General features: G+C 40.2%; 1 protein-coding gene across 1 annotated transcript in view; it reads left to right on the top strand.

The window, feature by feature from the left end:
- dnah7 (dynein, axonemal, heavy chain 7) overlaps window positions 1–15,932 on the top strand; it is an 82,138-nt gene that overhangs the window by 42,346 nt on the left and 23,860 nt on the right. Inside the window, 15 exon segments of the mRNA XM_029458692.1 lie at window positions 789–986; window positions 3,445–3,600; window positions 3,823–3,991; window positions 4,914–5,040; window positions 5,180–5,399; window positions 6,093–6,719; window positions 6,877–7,122; window positions 7,384–7,613; window positions 7,835–8,165; window positions 8,621–8,967; window positions 9,450–9,630; window positions 9,985–10,170; window positions 11,400–11,563; window positions 12,596–12,750; window positions 14,427–14,617. Of these exon segments, the coding sequence (XP_029314552.1) occupies window positions 789–986; window positions 3,445–3,600; window positions 3,823–3,991; window positions 4,914–5,040; window positions 5,180–5,399; window positions 6,093–6,719; window positions 6,877–7,122; window positions 7,384–7,613; window positions 7,835–8,165; window positions 8,621–8,967; window positions 9,450–9,630; window positions 9,985–10,170; window positions 11,400–11,563; window positions 12,596–12,750; window positions 14,427–14,617 (3,528 nt within the window).

Genomic DNA, 15,932 nt, shown 5'->3' with positions numbered 1-15,932 from the left:
CAGAAAACAAATGGTTATATTATACAGTATGTTTTGTTTACACCATCATTACCGCAATAACTGCCAAAAACTACAGAGATCCCCTACTACAGTCTATATTGTGTGACCTTTATAAAGTGTGGCGCTTCAGTCTCTGTTACATGCCTCCACTCGCTTGCACTTTTCTACCAGTCGATTCTTATTTTATCACGGAGGCTGTTGAACAAAGCAATGTTTTCACAGCAAAGAAAAAAATACATAGTGCAGTTACCTCATATAAGCAAATTTCAGACATTCTTCTTCTATTAAAATAGTCAAATGTATTTTACATCTGAACTGTGTGCAATGTTTGTACTTATTTACATTATATGTTGTTATATGTAATAATAATGGTTATATTGCATACTAGATAAACTTGAAAGGATTGACACAATGTTTAGCAGCAGTTGTTCATTTTCATTTACAACTTGATTAGAGGAAAATAGTTGGAATGGTAACAAAGAAGTCTGGCTACACAAGACTGCTATGGATTAGATTTTTGATATTTGTGTAGGCTATTGTGTTACATAAGATTAGAGACATGTACAAACAGATGTACAAACATCTGTATTGTTTACGTCTTACATTATAGACAACTCAATCTATGTGCTCCATGTTGTCATACATTACCTAAAGTCAAAGACTAGATTTGAAGTGTCCAACGTTATATGGTCCCCTTGGTGTGTTCTGGTTGAGTAGGAGCACAATGGTCTTTAATATCTCAAATGCAACTCTTAATCTGTTTTTTTATTTTTCAAATTCCTCCTCAGGGCCCGGGCCGGTGGGAGCTGTGGACAGATACGCTGAATGTGGCTCCCCCCTTATGCAAAGACATGCAGTTCAATGAGATCATCGTGCCCACTGAGAACACGGTACGCTACATGGCACTGATGGAGCTCCTCGTCACCCACCAGAAGCCCACTATATTCATCGGCCCCACTGGTACTGGCAAGACTGTTTACATTACAGTGAGTTTATTAACTTAACGCTTGGAAAACCCTAATGTGTTTTTGGGTTGAGCAGAAAGGAATTTAAAGTAAGAATGATGCAGATGCACCATCTCCAGCAGATCTTTTATCAGCAATAGCTACCTAACATTTCCTTTTTTTTAAGTGAGCAAACAGAACAATACATCTCTTAGCTGTTGCCCGGTTATATGTGCTCAATTCATTTTAGGAGTTAGCTTTAATACTGTTAGACTAGACTTTCCTGTACTTTGTCATTATTACGATGAGTGGGTAACATTTGTTGCTGTTATCAATGAGGATAACACAACTTTTGATTGTTCTTTAAGGTGCTAAAAATCCTCAAAAAGTATGGAAAAGTATTAAAGGTACTCTGTGGAGTTTTCTTAGAAATACATTTATGTTTAACTCTGTGTTTTTCATCAAAATACATTTTCTTCCTGATTAAGTTGACTTAAAATATTTTGGAACCTTTATTGTTTACATGTACATTTGCTAGCTAGCTAGCTAGGGAATTAGCCCGCCTGCATGCTTGTGTGTGTGAGTCTGGTATACATTCTTCAAAACATTGCTCCATTGTTCTAGATGTGGTCAAAAGCTCCACAGGGTGCCTTTAATAAGCATTTGCTAAATTATTCCGCTAGAACTTTGTTTACAGTAGGATACACTGGTAAGTACACTGGCTTGTTTCTTTGGCTCAATAGTTTGAAAATGGCCTCAAATATAAATTGGATTGGCAAAAAGAAGTACACAGAAGTGTTGTTACCTGAGTGTTGTTACAGTATTTAATACATGTGAATTCAGCAATTAAGTCCATTGTTGAGTTGCATTTATGTACATACACTGTGTAGTACTTTTAGCATTTGGCCTTTTTCCCTTTTAAGCTCAGCTTGTCTCTGCCTGATTTGGGGATTGGATTTTTTAGCAAAAACATATTGCTATCACATGCAGACAAAAACCCTGTTGATGCTACCAATAAGACCATTCAGTAGGATGAGTGAGCATTTATTTCTAAGCAGTGTAGTCCCAACCTCGGGGAAACTGGAGAAAGAGCTCTGAACGTAGAAATCATTTAGAGGCAACAGAGCTACACACCAGGTGTGAAACGCCCACCTTGGAAGAATACTGAGTATCTCAGCAGACCTTCAGCTATTTATATCAAGGACTTTTCACCCCCTTCTTCCCTTTGCTTCATTAGTGCATTCATTAGTGTGCTCAAACTTGAGACTCTGGGGTGAATAGAGATCATCTCACTGGGGAGCCTGCCTTGTTCTCCACTTTCTGCCTGTCTCGTGGTGGAGCAGCTCCGTCCCATGCCGCAACCAGCAGACCGTGGCTGAATTCCAAATCATTCCAAAATGATACTCTTAAATGAGGGAATCTGTGCCACTGGTTTATAATTCAGACGAGAGGATGATGATGCACCTTGGCTGCACCCTGTGATCATCCACATCACAAGCCCCTTTTTATTATGTAGGTCGTTACTCACATGATTTCACAAGCATGTGCAAGAGCACTGTGTGTTTGCTTATACACATGTGCACGGGGTGGGGTGGGGGGGGGGGGGGGGGGGGGGGGGCTAGATCATGTGTTCTTAATACACATGGTACATAACAAAAACACCATGTAATTAAATCAAATCCTATTAATAGACATCAGATCACTCACAACTACGTTATCTGTTCTATCTTCTCTGCTCATATAAAAAGAGAAGGCCTTTGTCCAAAAGGGCATTTTATCAAAATGGCCTTTCATAAAAGGCTCTTTTAGCTTGAAGTAAAATGCCCTTTGTAAACCCTCATGCAAAATGAAAAATGCATTGATTTAAGATTGTGTCCTCGGTGGGAAACTAATTCCCTGCTTCATTTCAAAGTCATTTTTCAGGGATTAAAACTGTGATCCAGTTTTGATCTAATGAAATACTCACTAAATGCCACATTTAATTAGATTACAAAGCTTATCACAACCATTTGCCAGGATCAAACTGGAAATGATCATTTAATGTGTACTCTACATGAACAGGCTCTTTGCCATGCTAATTCAAAATAGAGAGTGATAATATTTGAAAACATTTTCAACAAGGTGAGCATTTCTTTTTTTTTTCAAGTATGTAATTGTCAACCAATTTACAACTTTGATTAGATTCATTTGATGAATTAAGTCCATTACATTCTCAGATCTTCATTATTCACTGTAGGTGTTCTGAATATCCCATTAAAACACACATGTATGGGACACACAGTGTACTGTACAACAGAGTGCACACTTCATTAGTAAACCCACATATTACATTGTTTGTCATACAGTTCATATTTTCAAACTCACTTTTCCTGATAATATTATTATTAATGTGCATTATTGTGTTGTATGTGTATAGATTTCCATGGTAAGGATATACAACAAACTGCCATACTATGATATATGATTATCTATCTTCATATTTACAATATGTCTTGCTCAGGACTTTCTACTGAACCAGCTAAAGAAGGATGTCTACAGCCCATTATTCATCAACTTTTCAGCCCAGACCACAGCTGCCCAGACCCAAAACATTATTATGTCCAAGCTAGATAAGCGGCGCAAAGGAGTGTTCGGCCCCCCATTGGGGAAGAAAATGGTACTGCCTTTTTATTATGTTCATATGATTTCTTATGCTTGATTTTCCCTTCATATCAGTGAAGTGAGTCACTAAAGTAGTTTAGTAGTCCTTTTACAACATTTCTTTTTTAGATGCATTCGTAAAAAGTGTGTCTTAATAGAAACCGTGTTAAGCATCAAATACATTGTGGTATTATCTGTATTTAATCTTATTCCATGTAATGTTATATGTGATCATCAGGTAATATTTGTGGATGATGTGAACATGCCAGCCCGGGAGGTTTATGGTGCCCAGCCCCCTGTGGAGCTGCTGCGCCAGTGGCTGGACCACTGGAACTGGTATGACCTGAAGGACTGCTCCATGATCAACCTGGTGGATATCCAGGTCATCTGTGCTATGGGACCACCTGGTGAGTAGCAGCAGAAGCACGGCTATGATATCAAAGCAGTTTTTAAGGTGGATACTTTTTTTTTATTCCACTCGGTCTCTAAACTGCTGCTGTTGAGTCAATGTCACAAACCACTAGCTGCTGTTTTGTGGAGCCCCTCACTGCCTTAAGGTGTTTACTAATGGCAAGTGTTTACCACTTCTACCTCTACTACAACTACCAGTGTAAACACGAAAGCATCCCTGTCAACTGAGGCAGCTGGCTGCAACAGCTGCAAGAGAGAGAGAGAGAGAGGATGGGTGCCCTCACAGCTACAGCGTTTGCTGCTGACAGCTATGTCGATTTTCTAAGCTGCTGCACAGTATGGCTGTGGTGCACACTCAACCCACACCAGGGAAACAATGCAGAAGCTCTTTTTTAGTTGTTTATGTATTTTAAATTATACAACACCTCTTCAGTAATGACTGAACAGAGTTGCCTTACTGTCCTTATGATATTAGTTGGCTAAAATAAACTATCAATGCAAATGTGCCGATGTAAACTTGTATCTCAAACATGTTAACACTATAGAGCTAGCAGCAACTGTTGTCTGTAAGCACTCTTCAGAACACATGCAAAAACATGCACAAATGTGGAATGAGGTTATCTGATAAATAGTATTACATTATTTAGAGCACGAGAGCAACATGTAGCATGTGTATGTCATATCTGACAAATGCCATCTTTTAATCCATGTATGCACTTTAAAACTGAAATAATAATATTATAATAGTAATAAAAAATAGAATAGAACAGAAAGAGCTTTACTGTCAATCAGTGTCTAAAATTGTCTCGAGCTAAAAGTAACCATAAAATAAAAAACGAGGTACTGTGTTAGAGTTTGAAGGTAAGCGTTATCTCTGTCAAAGATTACAGTTTTTCTTTTTTTGTCCTGCTTGTTTAGGCGGAGGGAGGAACCCCATCACGCCTCGGTACCTGCGCCACTTTAACATGATTACCATTAATGATTTTGATGAGAAGACCATGTATACAATCTTCTCCAGAATCTCAGACTGGCATTTCACCATACGGTAACTACGTACCTTGTGCAACTTGATCATATACATAATTCATTCATTTTTAAAGTCTACAACAATGAAGTATTACATTTCCTAATTAAACTGTAGGAAATAATCTAACTAGGATCTTAACGATCGGTTCCATCTACAGGTTTTCTTTCCCCAAGCCATTTGCAGCTCTGACCTCTCAGATCGTTAATAGTACCATGTCAGTGTACCAAGAGGCCACCAAGAACCTGCTCCCAACCCCCACAAAGTCCCATTACTTGTTCAACCTGCGCGATGTCTCCCGGGTCATCCAGGGCATCTGCCTGTCGCGTCCAGAGAGTGCAGATAACCCAACCGTCATCAAACGGCTCTGGGTGCATGAGGTACTGTTGTACACAACAAACAGTGGAAAACACCTGACAGCTATGTAACTAAATTAACCTAAACATGCAAATAAAATAGATATATAATGAAAATACTAAAAGTGGAAATACATATAGCTGCAGTCAAGCTAACCCTGCCTGTTAAGGTGTGTTCAGACCAAACATGAGGCGGATTTTCACACATCCGTTAAATACGACGTCTATGCAACGACTCCATTAGACCTATGCACAAGTTCAAATGTTTTTACTTCAGCAAGAAATTCATGTGGCGCTAAAGCCTATCAGCAATGAGATTCTCCTGGAGTAACCAAGAATCAGAAATGGAGAAAAAACAAATTGTCGCTCTCTGTGCACCTCTGAATGATGTTATGGACCCAGACTGGGACAGGTGCAAGTTATTGGTTGGAAATAAACGTTGCTAAAGTATGTGGTATCTATGGCGGTAAGTCCCTCTTCCTTTCCGGAAGGAGTACCCATTGACTGTTTACGGCGAATACTCGTAAGTTGCAAAATACTCCAAAAAACACACCAGTCTCCGTATTTGCACGAGTATTCCCTCGAGTAGCGCAAGAAAATCTGTTTTGTGTTTGAACTGAACACACCTTTAGACATAATATTCCTTTGGAATTTCCTGTGTTGCCATCTCTCTCTCTCTGTATCTGTCTCTCACACTCTTTTCTCGTTGATACTCAGGTTCTGAGGGTTTACTATGATCGACTGGTTCACGACACAGATCGGTCCTGGCTTGTAAGCCATTTACAGGTGGTGTCTCAGAGTCACATGAAGGAAAACCTCCACCAGCTCTTCCAGCATCTGGACCAGGACCATGATGGAAAGGTCACTGAGGACGACCTGCGCAGCCTCATGTTCTGCGACTTTCATGACCCTAAGGGCGATGACCGCAACTACCGCGAGGTGCACAACCTCGACCAGCTCCGACAGGTGGTGGAGTCACACCTGGAGGAGTACAACAACATTAGCAAAGCGCCCATGAATCTGGTGCTCTTCCGCTTTGCCATCGAACACGTGTGCCGCATTTCCCGCATCCTCAAGCAGCCGAGCGGCCACGCCCTGCTGGTGGGTGTGGGCGGGAGCGGGCGGCAGTCTCTCACCCGGTTGGCTGCCCACATGGCAGAGGCAGAACTTTTTCAGGTGGAAATCTCCAAAACCTACGGAATCACTGAATGGCATGATGACCTGAAGCTTATCATGAGGAAGTCCACACAGGGTGAAGCTCAGGGAGTTTTCCTCTTCACAGACACTCAAATCAAAAAGGAGTCATTCCTTGAGGACATTGGCAACCTACTCAACACTGGTGAGGTAAAGTGGATGGATGGATTGATAGATGAGTTGTAGTAAAGATAACATAAGCTAGATAAGGAAAGAATAGATAGATTGAGAGATGGAGAGATAGTGTTGTATTTTACAAGGCCACTACCTAAACACAGACCATTCTGTTATCTTTCGTTGTTTCCAGGTGCCTAACCTGTTTGCAGTTGACGAGAAGCAGGAAATCTGTGAGCTAATGCGCGTTTTGGACCGCCAACGCGACCGTGACAAGCAGACGGACGGCAGCCCCCTGTCCCTTTTCAACATGTTTGTAGAGCGCTGCCGCACACAGCTGCATGTGGTGTTGGCCATGAGTCCCATCGGAGACGCCTTTAGGAACCGTTTAAGACGTTTCCCCGCCCTCATTAACTGCTGCACCATTAACTGGTTCCAGGTGTGTGTGTGTGTGTGTGTGTGTGTGTGTGTGTGTGTGTGTACAGTGTGTTACATGAGCTCTGGGAGGCTGTTGTTCTCACCAAAAGATGCTTCATGTATGTAATCAAAAGACGGACAATATGCTGTGCTTGACTGTTCATCACAGGGGGTGAAGATGCTAATTCTAAGACAAAAATAAGTCAAATTTGTGTTTTTTAACATTACTACAAAAACATTGCAGAGAAGAAAACACACTTCAGCATATTTCCTTCCTTATCAGACCTGGCCAGAGGATGCCCTGCAGGCAGTGGCCTGTCGCTTCCTGGAGGACGTCGAGATGACCGATGAGTCCCGAGAAGGCTGCATCAACATGTGCAAGAGCTTCCACACCTCAACCATAGAACTATCCCTTCAATTTTTGACTGAATTGCAGCGCCACAACTACGTCACTCCAACCTCATACCTAGAACTCATTTCCACCTTCAAGACACTGCTGAAGACAAAAAGAGCGTAAGATTTAAGATATGATGTATGTGTACATTTCTCTAAAGTTTAGATGCTTCTTTAGAGAAATATTGTCATTCTTGATCATGTAGTTTTAAAGGATTTAAATGGAAAACAGCGCCAAAAAAGACCTGATCTGTACATCCCGGCACAAAAGCCAAATCCCAGTATCCATTTGTAAAATTAGGACTTTTCTTAAAACGTATCTCTCTCTGTCCTTTTCTCAGTGAGGTGATGAAGCTGAAACGTCGCTATGAGGTGGGCCTGGAGAAGCTCGAGTCAGCAGCAAACCAGGTGGCCACTATGCAAGTTGAGCTGGAGGCTCTACAGCCACAGCTGCTTGTGGCCAGCAAGGAGGTGGATGAGATGATGGTGGTGATTGAGCATGAATCTGTGGAGGTGGCTGAGACAGAGAAGGTGGTGAAAGTGGATGAGGCCGTGGCCAACGACCAAGCCATGGCTGCCAAAGCCATCAAGGATGACTGTGATGCTGAACTGGCTGTAGCCATGCCTATCCTGGAGTCAGCCCTCTCTGCATTGAATACTCTCACCAATCAGGTAAAAGGACAATATGTTTTGATAACACTTACTATGACGCCCGTGTGTATAATGCATTATAAACATATATATAATGCTTTATAATGCTCTATAGTGCTTATAGCACTGTTTAATTATAAGTATAATCACTCATACGTATTCATAATGCTTTAGAACAGGGGTGGGGAACCTTTTTCCTATCAAGGGCCATTTTATTTTTTACAACATCCTTCGAGGGCCATACTAATTATTGAACTCATAACCTCTGCAATATGTCAGTGAGTGATTATATGAAGTATAATGATATAATGATACTTGACCTTGTAAGTCCTTCTAAAGTGTGTTATAATGTGTTGTAATTATTGTCATAAATAATTCTGAATATTTATTAGTGCCCTTACATCTGAGGGCCAGGTGTACTGGAATAGAATGGTGAAAAAAGACAGGCCTATAGATGTGGTGTGTTTTATGTACAGGATATCACAATGGTGAAGTCCATGAAAAGCCCACCCCCAGCTGTCAAGCTGGTGATGGAGGCAATCTGCATTCTCAAAGGCATCAAGCCCGATCGTGTGCCTGACCCCTCAGGCACTGGTAAAAAAGTGGAGGACTTTTGGGGCCCGGCCAAAAAGCTTCTTGGAGACATGAGGTTTCTCCAAAGCCTCCACGAGTATGACAAGGACAACATTCCACCAAATTTCATCGCCATCATCCGAAACAAGTACATTACCAACCCAGACTTTGTACCAGAGAAGATTCGAACTGCATCCACTGCAGCTGAAGGCATGTGTAAGTGGGTTTGCGCCATGGACAAGTATGACAAGTAAGTAATGCTCTTCTACTTCTATGTTATGAAAATTGATGCTTATTCACAAAGCGTGAGAGAGCTGTTCATCCGTCTAAGTGAGTAACATGAAGCTTGGTTATTGGTAACTTCACAGGAAAAATCTTTTTTTAATCTGGAGCAAATATGGCAAACATATGCCAAGTGATTAATATGACAAGCCAAGATAATATAACAAGATGCAGACCATTTAAATGGAAATGTTAACATAATTATTGTTTTGACAATGTTAAATGTCACCCACATTTATAGAAGCTAAGGGGTTGTCATGTATACCCAATATATGCCAATACAATTCCTTTTCCACTTATTGTTAAGTTCATACAAAGCGCTACGTTTGTTTCTGTGTTTTGACAATGTTGCCAAGATTGTTACATTTCACTGTTGGCCCAAATATATATCTGCAGTGCTTTGAGAGGTTCCTTGTCTTGTAAATGCTTATTTATCACATCATTCTTCAGAGTGGCCAAGGTGGTGGCTCCGAAGCAGGAGAAGCTGGCACAGGCTGAGGGGGAGCTGAAGGTGGCCATGGCGAGTCTCCAAAAAAAGCAGGCTGCCCTCAAAGAAGTCCAAGATAAACTGGCAAAGCTTCAGGAGACTTTGGAAGCTAACAAAAACAAGAAAGCTGACCTGGAGAATCAGGTGTTGTGCCTTTTTATATCTGTCTGTGTGACTGTTGATAGTTTAGCATTGTGCTTAATAGTGGTCATATCTAGCAATGTAATGAAAGAAGAGTTGTGACTACAGTGTAACTAGTTACAACTAGTTACAAATAAAGGTCTGAGAAATGACTGTGATAACACAGAGGAGAATGTTCCACTGAAAGAGCAGCCAAGCAAAAATGTTTTACTCATAACCTATTGAGGCCATTGATAGACCAAACAGCTAGCCCAAGTCAATGACTAGTGAATTACATAAACTTGCTTTGGCATGACCTTTATTCTGACCTGGGAAAACACGTTTTTTCTTTCCTCCATCTTCGATGATGTCCTCAAGGTGGATCTGTGCAGTAAGAAGCTGGAGCGAGCTGAGCAGCTTATTGGAGGCCTGGGTGGAGAGAAGACACGCTGGAGCGAAATGGCCATCAATCTCGGAGAGCTCTACAACAACCTGACTGGGGACATCCTTATCTCAGCGGGCATCGTGGCTTACCTGGGAGCCTTCACCTCCAGCTACAGACAGGTAAACTGAGGGAGTAGGTAGTGCATACTTGGAAGTGGATAGTATGTATTACTCACATCACTTAAACCCCTGCACCTACATAAAAGTTTTGTTCTGGATTTTGGTATCACCATTAGAGAATATGACTTGGTACACACTTGGCGAGTGTACAGTACTGTATTTTCTCACAAGGGTATTTCTACCTTTGTTTCAATAAAGTCTTTGTTTAAAGTACTACCAATGCTCATTAGAAATGTGCCTGTTCAGAACAGTACGATTTAGATTTAACATTTCAATTTAGATTTAGATTCAATATTTAGACTTAACATTACATTTAATATTTGTATTTAATATTCAATATGTATATAGAATATAGAATATAGAATATAGAATATTTATATTTAATATTATATTAATATTATATTTAATATCTATATTTAATATTTATATTTAATATCTAAATTTAATATTTATATTTAATATCTAAATTTAATATTTATATTTAATATCTATATTTTATATTTATATTTAATATCTATATTTTATATTTAAAGATGTATTTTCTTTACATACAAACATATTGTTAACAATTATATATAACATGTTGTTTTGATGTGAAATGTACAAGATGTCTCAAATGTGAGGAAAATTAGCTAATTAATCCAACTATAAAATATCAGCTTGAAAATATTTACATTTGGCGCCCCATGCACCTGCTCGATACCTTTTTACAGAGATATCCTTAATAGGAAAACAAGAAAATACAGGTAGAGGGCAGGGTCTCTGCAGATACAGACACCCCCACACACTTTAAGTGGGTCATAAGTGATGATTGATAAGAATTACTTTTATATGAGTCCATACATAGTTTTTTAGGAAAATCTTACTCATTCTGCCTTTAACAAACACAATTCATCACAATTTTCAGACCAATAAAAGCCAACAGGGTTGAGAGCAGTTTGTTGGACAGTAAACACCAAGACACTTTGCTTTTTCCATTTGCTAAGCCTTATATGTCTCCAAGAACAAGCCAGTGCTTAAAGGTCATCTTTTAAACTTTGTCACACAAAGGGCCATTGTGATGCTGGAGAACAGAAAGGAGGAAAGTTAATTAGTTATCCTTTAAGTGCTAATCTAAATGATTCCCAAGCAGATGCTCTCATTTGTTTGCACGTTAGTGTTTGTGTTTCATTCTGTCCATGTAGTAAAATGAAAATAAAGTCATTACCAGTAAATGTACTCCTCTCCAGGATCAGACGGAGGACTGGATGAAACTTTGCAAGAGCAGAGAGATCCCATGCTCCCCCAACATGTCTCTGATGAACTCTCTGGGCGATCCAGTAAAGATTCGAGCATGGACCATCGCTGGCCTACCATCAGACAGCTTCTCCATAGACAACGGTATCATAATCTCGTGAGTATAAAGACTTTGCTCTGACATGGCATTCTCTCTAGAGGAACATGCATAAATGTTTCCTTCAGAGTTGTATTGTATTAAACGCAACAACTATGGAAGCAACTTTTTTGCTGCTTCTGATCTGAGTCATTTATTTTGAGCATTTGCCGACGGCCAATGTTGAAGCAAAATTGATATTTTCCTACACAATAAAGCTGCACAGTGCAGTATATAATAAAGCTGTACTTGAATTGTTGTGGCAGAAAAGTCTGGACACGATTTAGTCAGCGTCTCAAAATTACATAATGGCATGAACACAAACAGAAAACTGGCTTTCAAAAGCACTTTTCATAAAAGCATTTTAGAGGCGTGGTACCTTTGCAAATTGTTGCTGGAATAGAGGTAAAGCAATTTATCTCTTTTTTAAAACCCAAAGGGCCTCTGTTTACTTTGAGTGTGAATATCTTCATTGAAAATTCTGGCTGCTATTTATTTTTTATGCTACTTCATTTTTCACCCACTCACTGTGCATAAGGAATCGGTTCCAGTGTGTGTTTCTGACAGCTCGTGTACCTGCATCACAATAGGTTAAATATTCATTTAAGGTTCAAGATAAGATTGCCCACTACAAATACATCTACCCTGAGGAAAAAAGAGACCATTGTACCTCACAACTTTGTAGTAGCATTGTCTGATCCAACCTTAAGCTGCAGTAAATAAAAGTCACAAGGCATCTGCTTGTTTGTGTAAATGAAGCAGCAACATTGCTTTTTAATCACATTACAATGGCCCCTGGTGTGCTACCCAACTGTGAGCTGTCTAACTGTGCTCATAGGGAATGTTCACCCATAAGATCCTCTCTACGTCTCAATACTTGTCCTCCAACATCCCCCCTACTGTTGTGATGTCTCATGGTTAACAGTTACAGGATCTCTCACTCTGACAAGGCAGCACCATATGATCACCGTGTGTGTGTGTGTGTGTGTGTGTGTGTGTGTGTGTGTGTGTGTTGTGTGGTGTGTGTGTGTGTGTGTGTGTGTGTGTTTGTAGTAACGCCAGGCGGTGGCCTCTGATGATTGATCCCCAGGGCCAGGCCAACAAGTGGGTGAAAAACATGGAGAAGGCCAATAGTCTACATATCATTAAATTGAGTGATGCTGACTTTGTACGCACTCTGGAGAACTGCATCCAGTTTGGCACACCAGGTGAGTCTTCCTCTGGTTTGATGCCTCTACTGTTGCTGCATAGCCTGTGTGTGTGTCTCACCCACATTGTTGCAGTTCCTGCTACCGCCTGCTGAGGTCTCTCTTTACCACAGGGACTCATTATTGCTGTGCAAAGAATGTTTTTCTCTTTTGTTCTCTGTTCTGGAAAGCAGGAATTTATGTTAGCAATATTTCTAAGTGAGATGTTCCAATGAACCTTTATTCAGGCCTATTGCACCATTAGTATATCAAGCTGCTGTATATCATGTATGTCATGCAAGAGAAATCAATCATGCTTTCTTCACTAACATTTTTCCTGCCCAGCATTAGGGTCATATTCACATGTGTCGGCAGACGTGACTATCTTCTGTGCTGTTTGTTCCAGAGCGTATTTAGTCATACTTTTGTCTTCTCGTAGGATTTGTAGGGGGTTTGAGAGGGAACAGCAAGGGAGTTAGAAACAGACAGAGACAGCTATACAACCATTAAAAACACATCTAAATAACGACCCAACTCAGCCTGCCACTGGGTCTTCGCTTGCTGGCAGGTTGCAAGGCTAACAGTTCAGAGAGTAGCTTGTCCTTGCAGGGAGCAAAATAGTCTCCAGAGGCTTTAGTTCCATCCTCCACAGTCGGTTCTCTTACTTCATAGTTTTACGGTTTCTTGCTGTCTGTATTGCAGCCTACAGTATAATCCTGATTATGTGCCAGTACTGTCTATTTTAGCATGGTTGAACAAATGTTTCCCTGCCAAATATCTTAATTGGCTCGACTCATGTTTATTAAATGGTACAAAGTACTGTTTAATCTGCTGAAATATTGGCAATATAGATGTGATGTACCAGAACAAAATGATGCTCCAAAGCAATTTGACCTGATTTGGTTCACTATGTTTGGAGAGAAAGTTTTAGCTGTCACTTGCTCTGAATTCTGTATTAAAACTTTGTTATTACCGCAGGCATAATGTCAATTATAGATGGGCTAATGTTCCTAACATAAGAACAACATTATCATACTTAATGTGAAAACACATTAATAGTGATGTCATGGGGATAAGGCCCTTGTAACTGGTAATGTTTTACTTGCTTCACTGACTTCTTGGTATTGCGCATGTGCTGCACAGATTTCACAACCTTAATTGTTGAGTGCGTCCCAGAGGCAGGAAGACGTACACAATGACAGGAAGTGAGATCTGTAAAAGAGAACAATTAAGACTTTTAAAAATAATAATTATCAGTTTGTGTCTGAGAAAAGTTATTGTAATGATACATTATTAGCCGACATGATGCTAAATGGAAGGCTTTCATAGATCTAGGAGCCAGCACAGCAAAAGCGAGATCACCCTTAGTTATTAACCTGGACTTCTGGGGCAGCTAAAAGATATATATATATATATATATATATAATTTTCTGTGAGACAATATTGGGCCTTGTGAGTAATTAATACCACTTCAAACTGTATTTAGAACCAGTGTAACAATGTTAAGATTTGGATGATGTGGGATGTGGGATGTGGGAAAATATGCAAATAGTTGGTGTTGGAGTTGGTCAATAGCAGACGACAGTGGTTGAACATGACAGCTCACATATGAGATTGTTTGTATTAAGAAAAGTACTGAAAAGAGTCAGCCTCCCCGGATTAAATAATATTGATAAAGATTGAACATTTTCTTTCAGTGCTGCTGGAGAATGTGGGGGAAGAGTTGGACCCTATCCTAGAGCCTTTGCTGCTGAGACAGACCTTTAAACAGGGGGGGGCCATGTGTATGCGCCTGGGAGACTCCACCATTGAATATGCTCCAGACTTTCGCTTCTACATCACTACCAAGCTACGCAACCCACACTACCTGCCTGAGACCTCCGTCAAGGTATTGTAGTGGTTATATGTGTTAGTCTCCCAGTACACACTTTCACTCACTTCACAGTGTAGAAACTCGTGTTATTATTAACATGGAAAATACAATGACTCTAATAGTTATAATACTAACACTGTACCGAATGCATTTTTGATGTATATAAATGGAAACATTTGTTAAATGGTATGATGACCTGCCACCAATTTCATTGGTCAACTTGCTACAGTTTGAGCAGAGTGGTAGAGCAGCACGGCTGTCAGTACCACAGTGTCTCAATGCATATCAATGCCAAAGGCCCACTTTTTAATGTTTTCCTTAAATGTTCACTTAAGTATTTAAAAGTACAATTGATAACATTGATAACTTTCAACCACTAGATGCTGCAGCCCCCCCCCCCCCCCCCCCCTTCCATTGCGTTCACGTCTCGATGCACAACCGCCAAATTTCCTGGACAGTGTCGGTACTGGCAGCAACCATATGTCAGATATCTTACCCAGAGATAAACACATTCATTTTGGACCCAACAACATTTTTTAAATAACTTATTCACAATCATAATATTTCAATAATAAAAGCAATACTTTTGTTCTGCGTCTTTCTAAAACCTCTGTGGGTGTATTATGTTTGAATAATTATTCGTCTACATAACATTTTTATCAATAATACCTTTAAGGTTTTCTCCTTGTCTTGGTTTTATACTTAAGGAAACCCTTAAAGTTAGTTAAACCATTGTGCAAAAGCCCTTAGGAACCAAAGTAAGGAAAACAACTTCTCTCTGACCTCAACATGGCCATGTTTATGGCGATATATGAAGAAAATAGACGCATCCTCCTCGGGATGCGAACCAATGGATAGGCTTAATGATGAGCAAATGATTTTACACTTTAGATTTGACCGGCAGTCAATTCATGATTTGTCCGACTGTCTAGAGTTCACTCTAACAGCAACTAATGATTGTTCTAGATGTTAATGCTGCAGGATCATTCCACTATTCCACGAGGTATTTCATGCCCACAGGTCAAGAAAATTAACACACAAAGAAACATACTCAGGCAGACAGACAGACACACCTTTAGTCATGCCAGTAATCAGAGCATTTCCTGGCAGTAACCACAGGCCTCAGCTGTTTGCAGCAGGTGTCAGTGTTGATGTAATGAGCCATGTGCAATCTTCCATGTCTCCTTAACTAACCCCTTCCATGCAGATGGAGCTGGTACCTTTCAATCCCACCGCAGCGATGGATAGATGTATTTTCCACAGCAAAGCTTGTGCCAAAACATAAGTCGATAGAAGGCGTTCATAGAATACTCACAGGACCCAACACAGA

The sequence above is a fragment of the Cottoperca gobio genome, chromosome 21 (assembly GCF_900634415.1).
Source record: "Cottoperca gobio chromosome 21, fCotGob3.1, whole genome shotgun sequence".
NCBI classification, from domain to species: Eukaryota; Metazoa; Chordata; class Actinopteri; order Perciformes; family Bovichtidae; genus Cottoperca; species Cottoperca gobio.
Note: the sequence above shows the minus strand (reverse complement) of the source record. Positions and strands in the feature narration are given on the sequence as shown.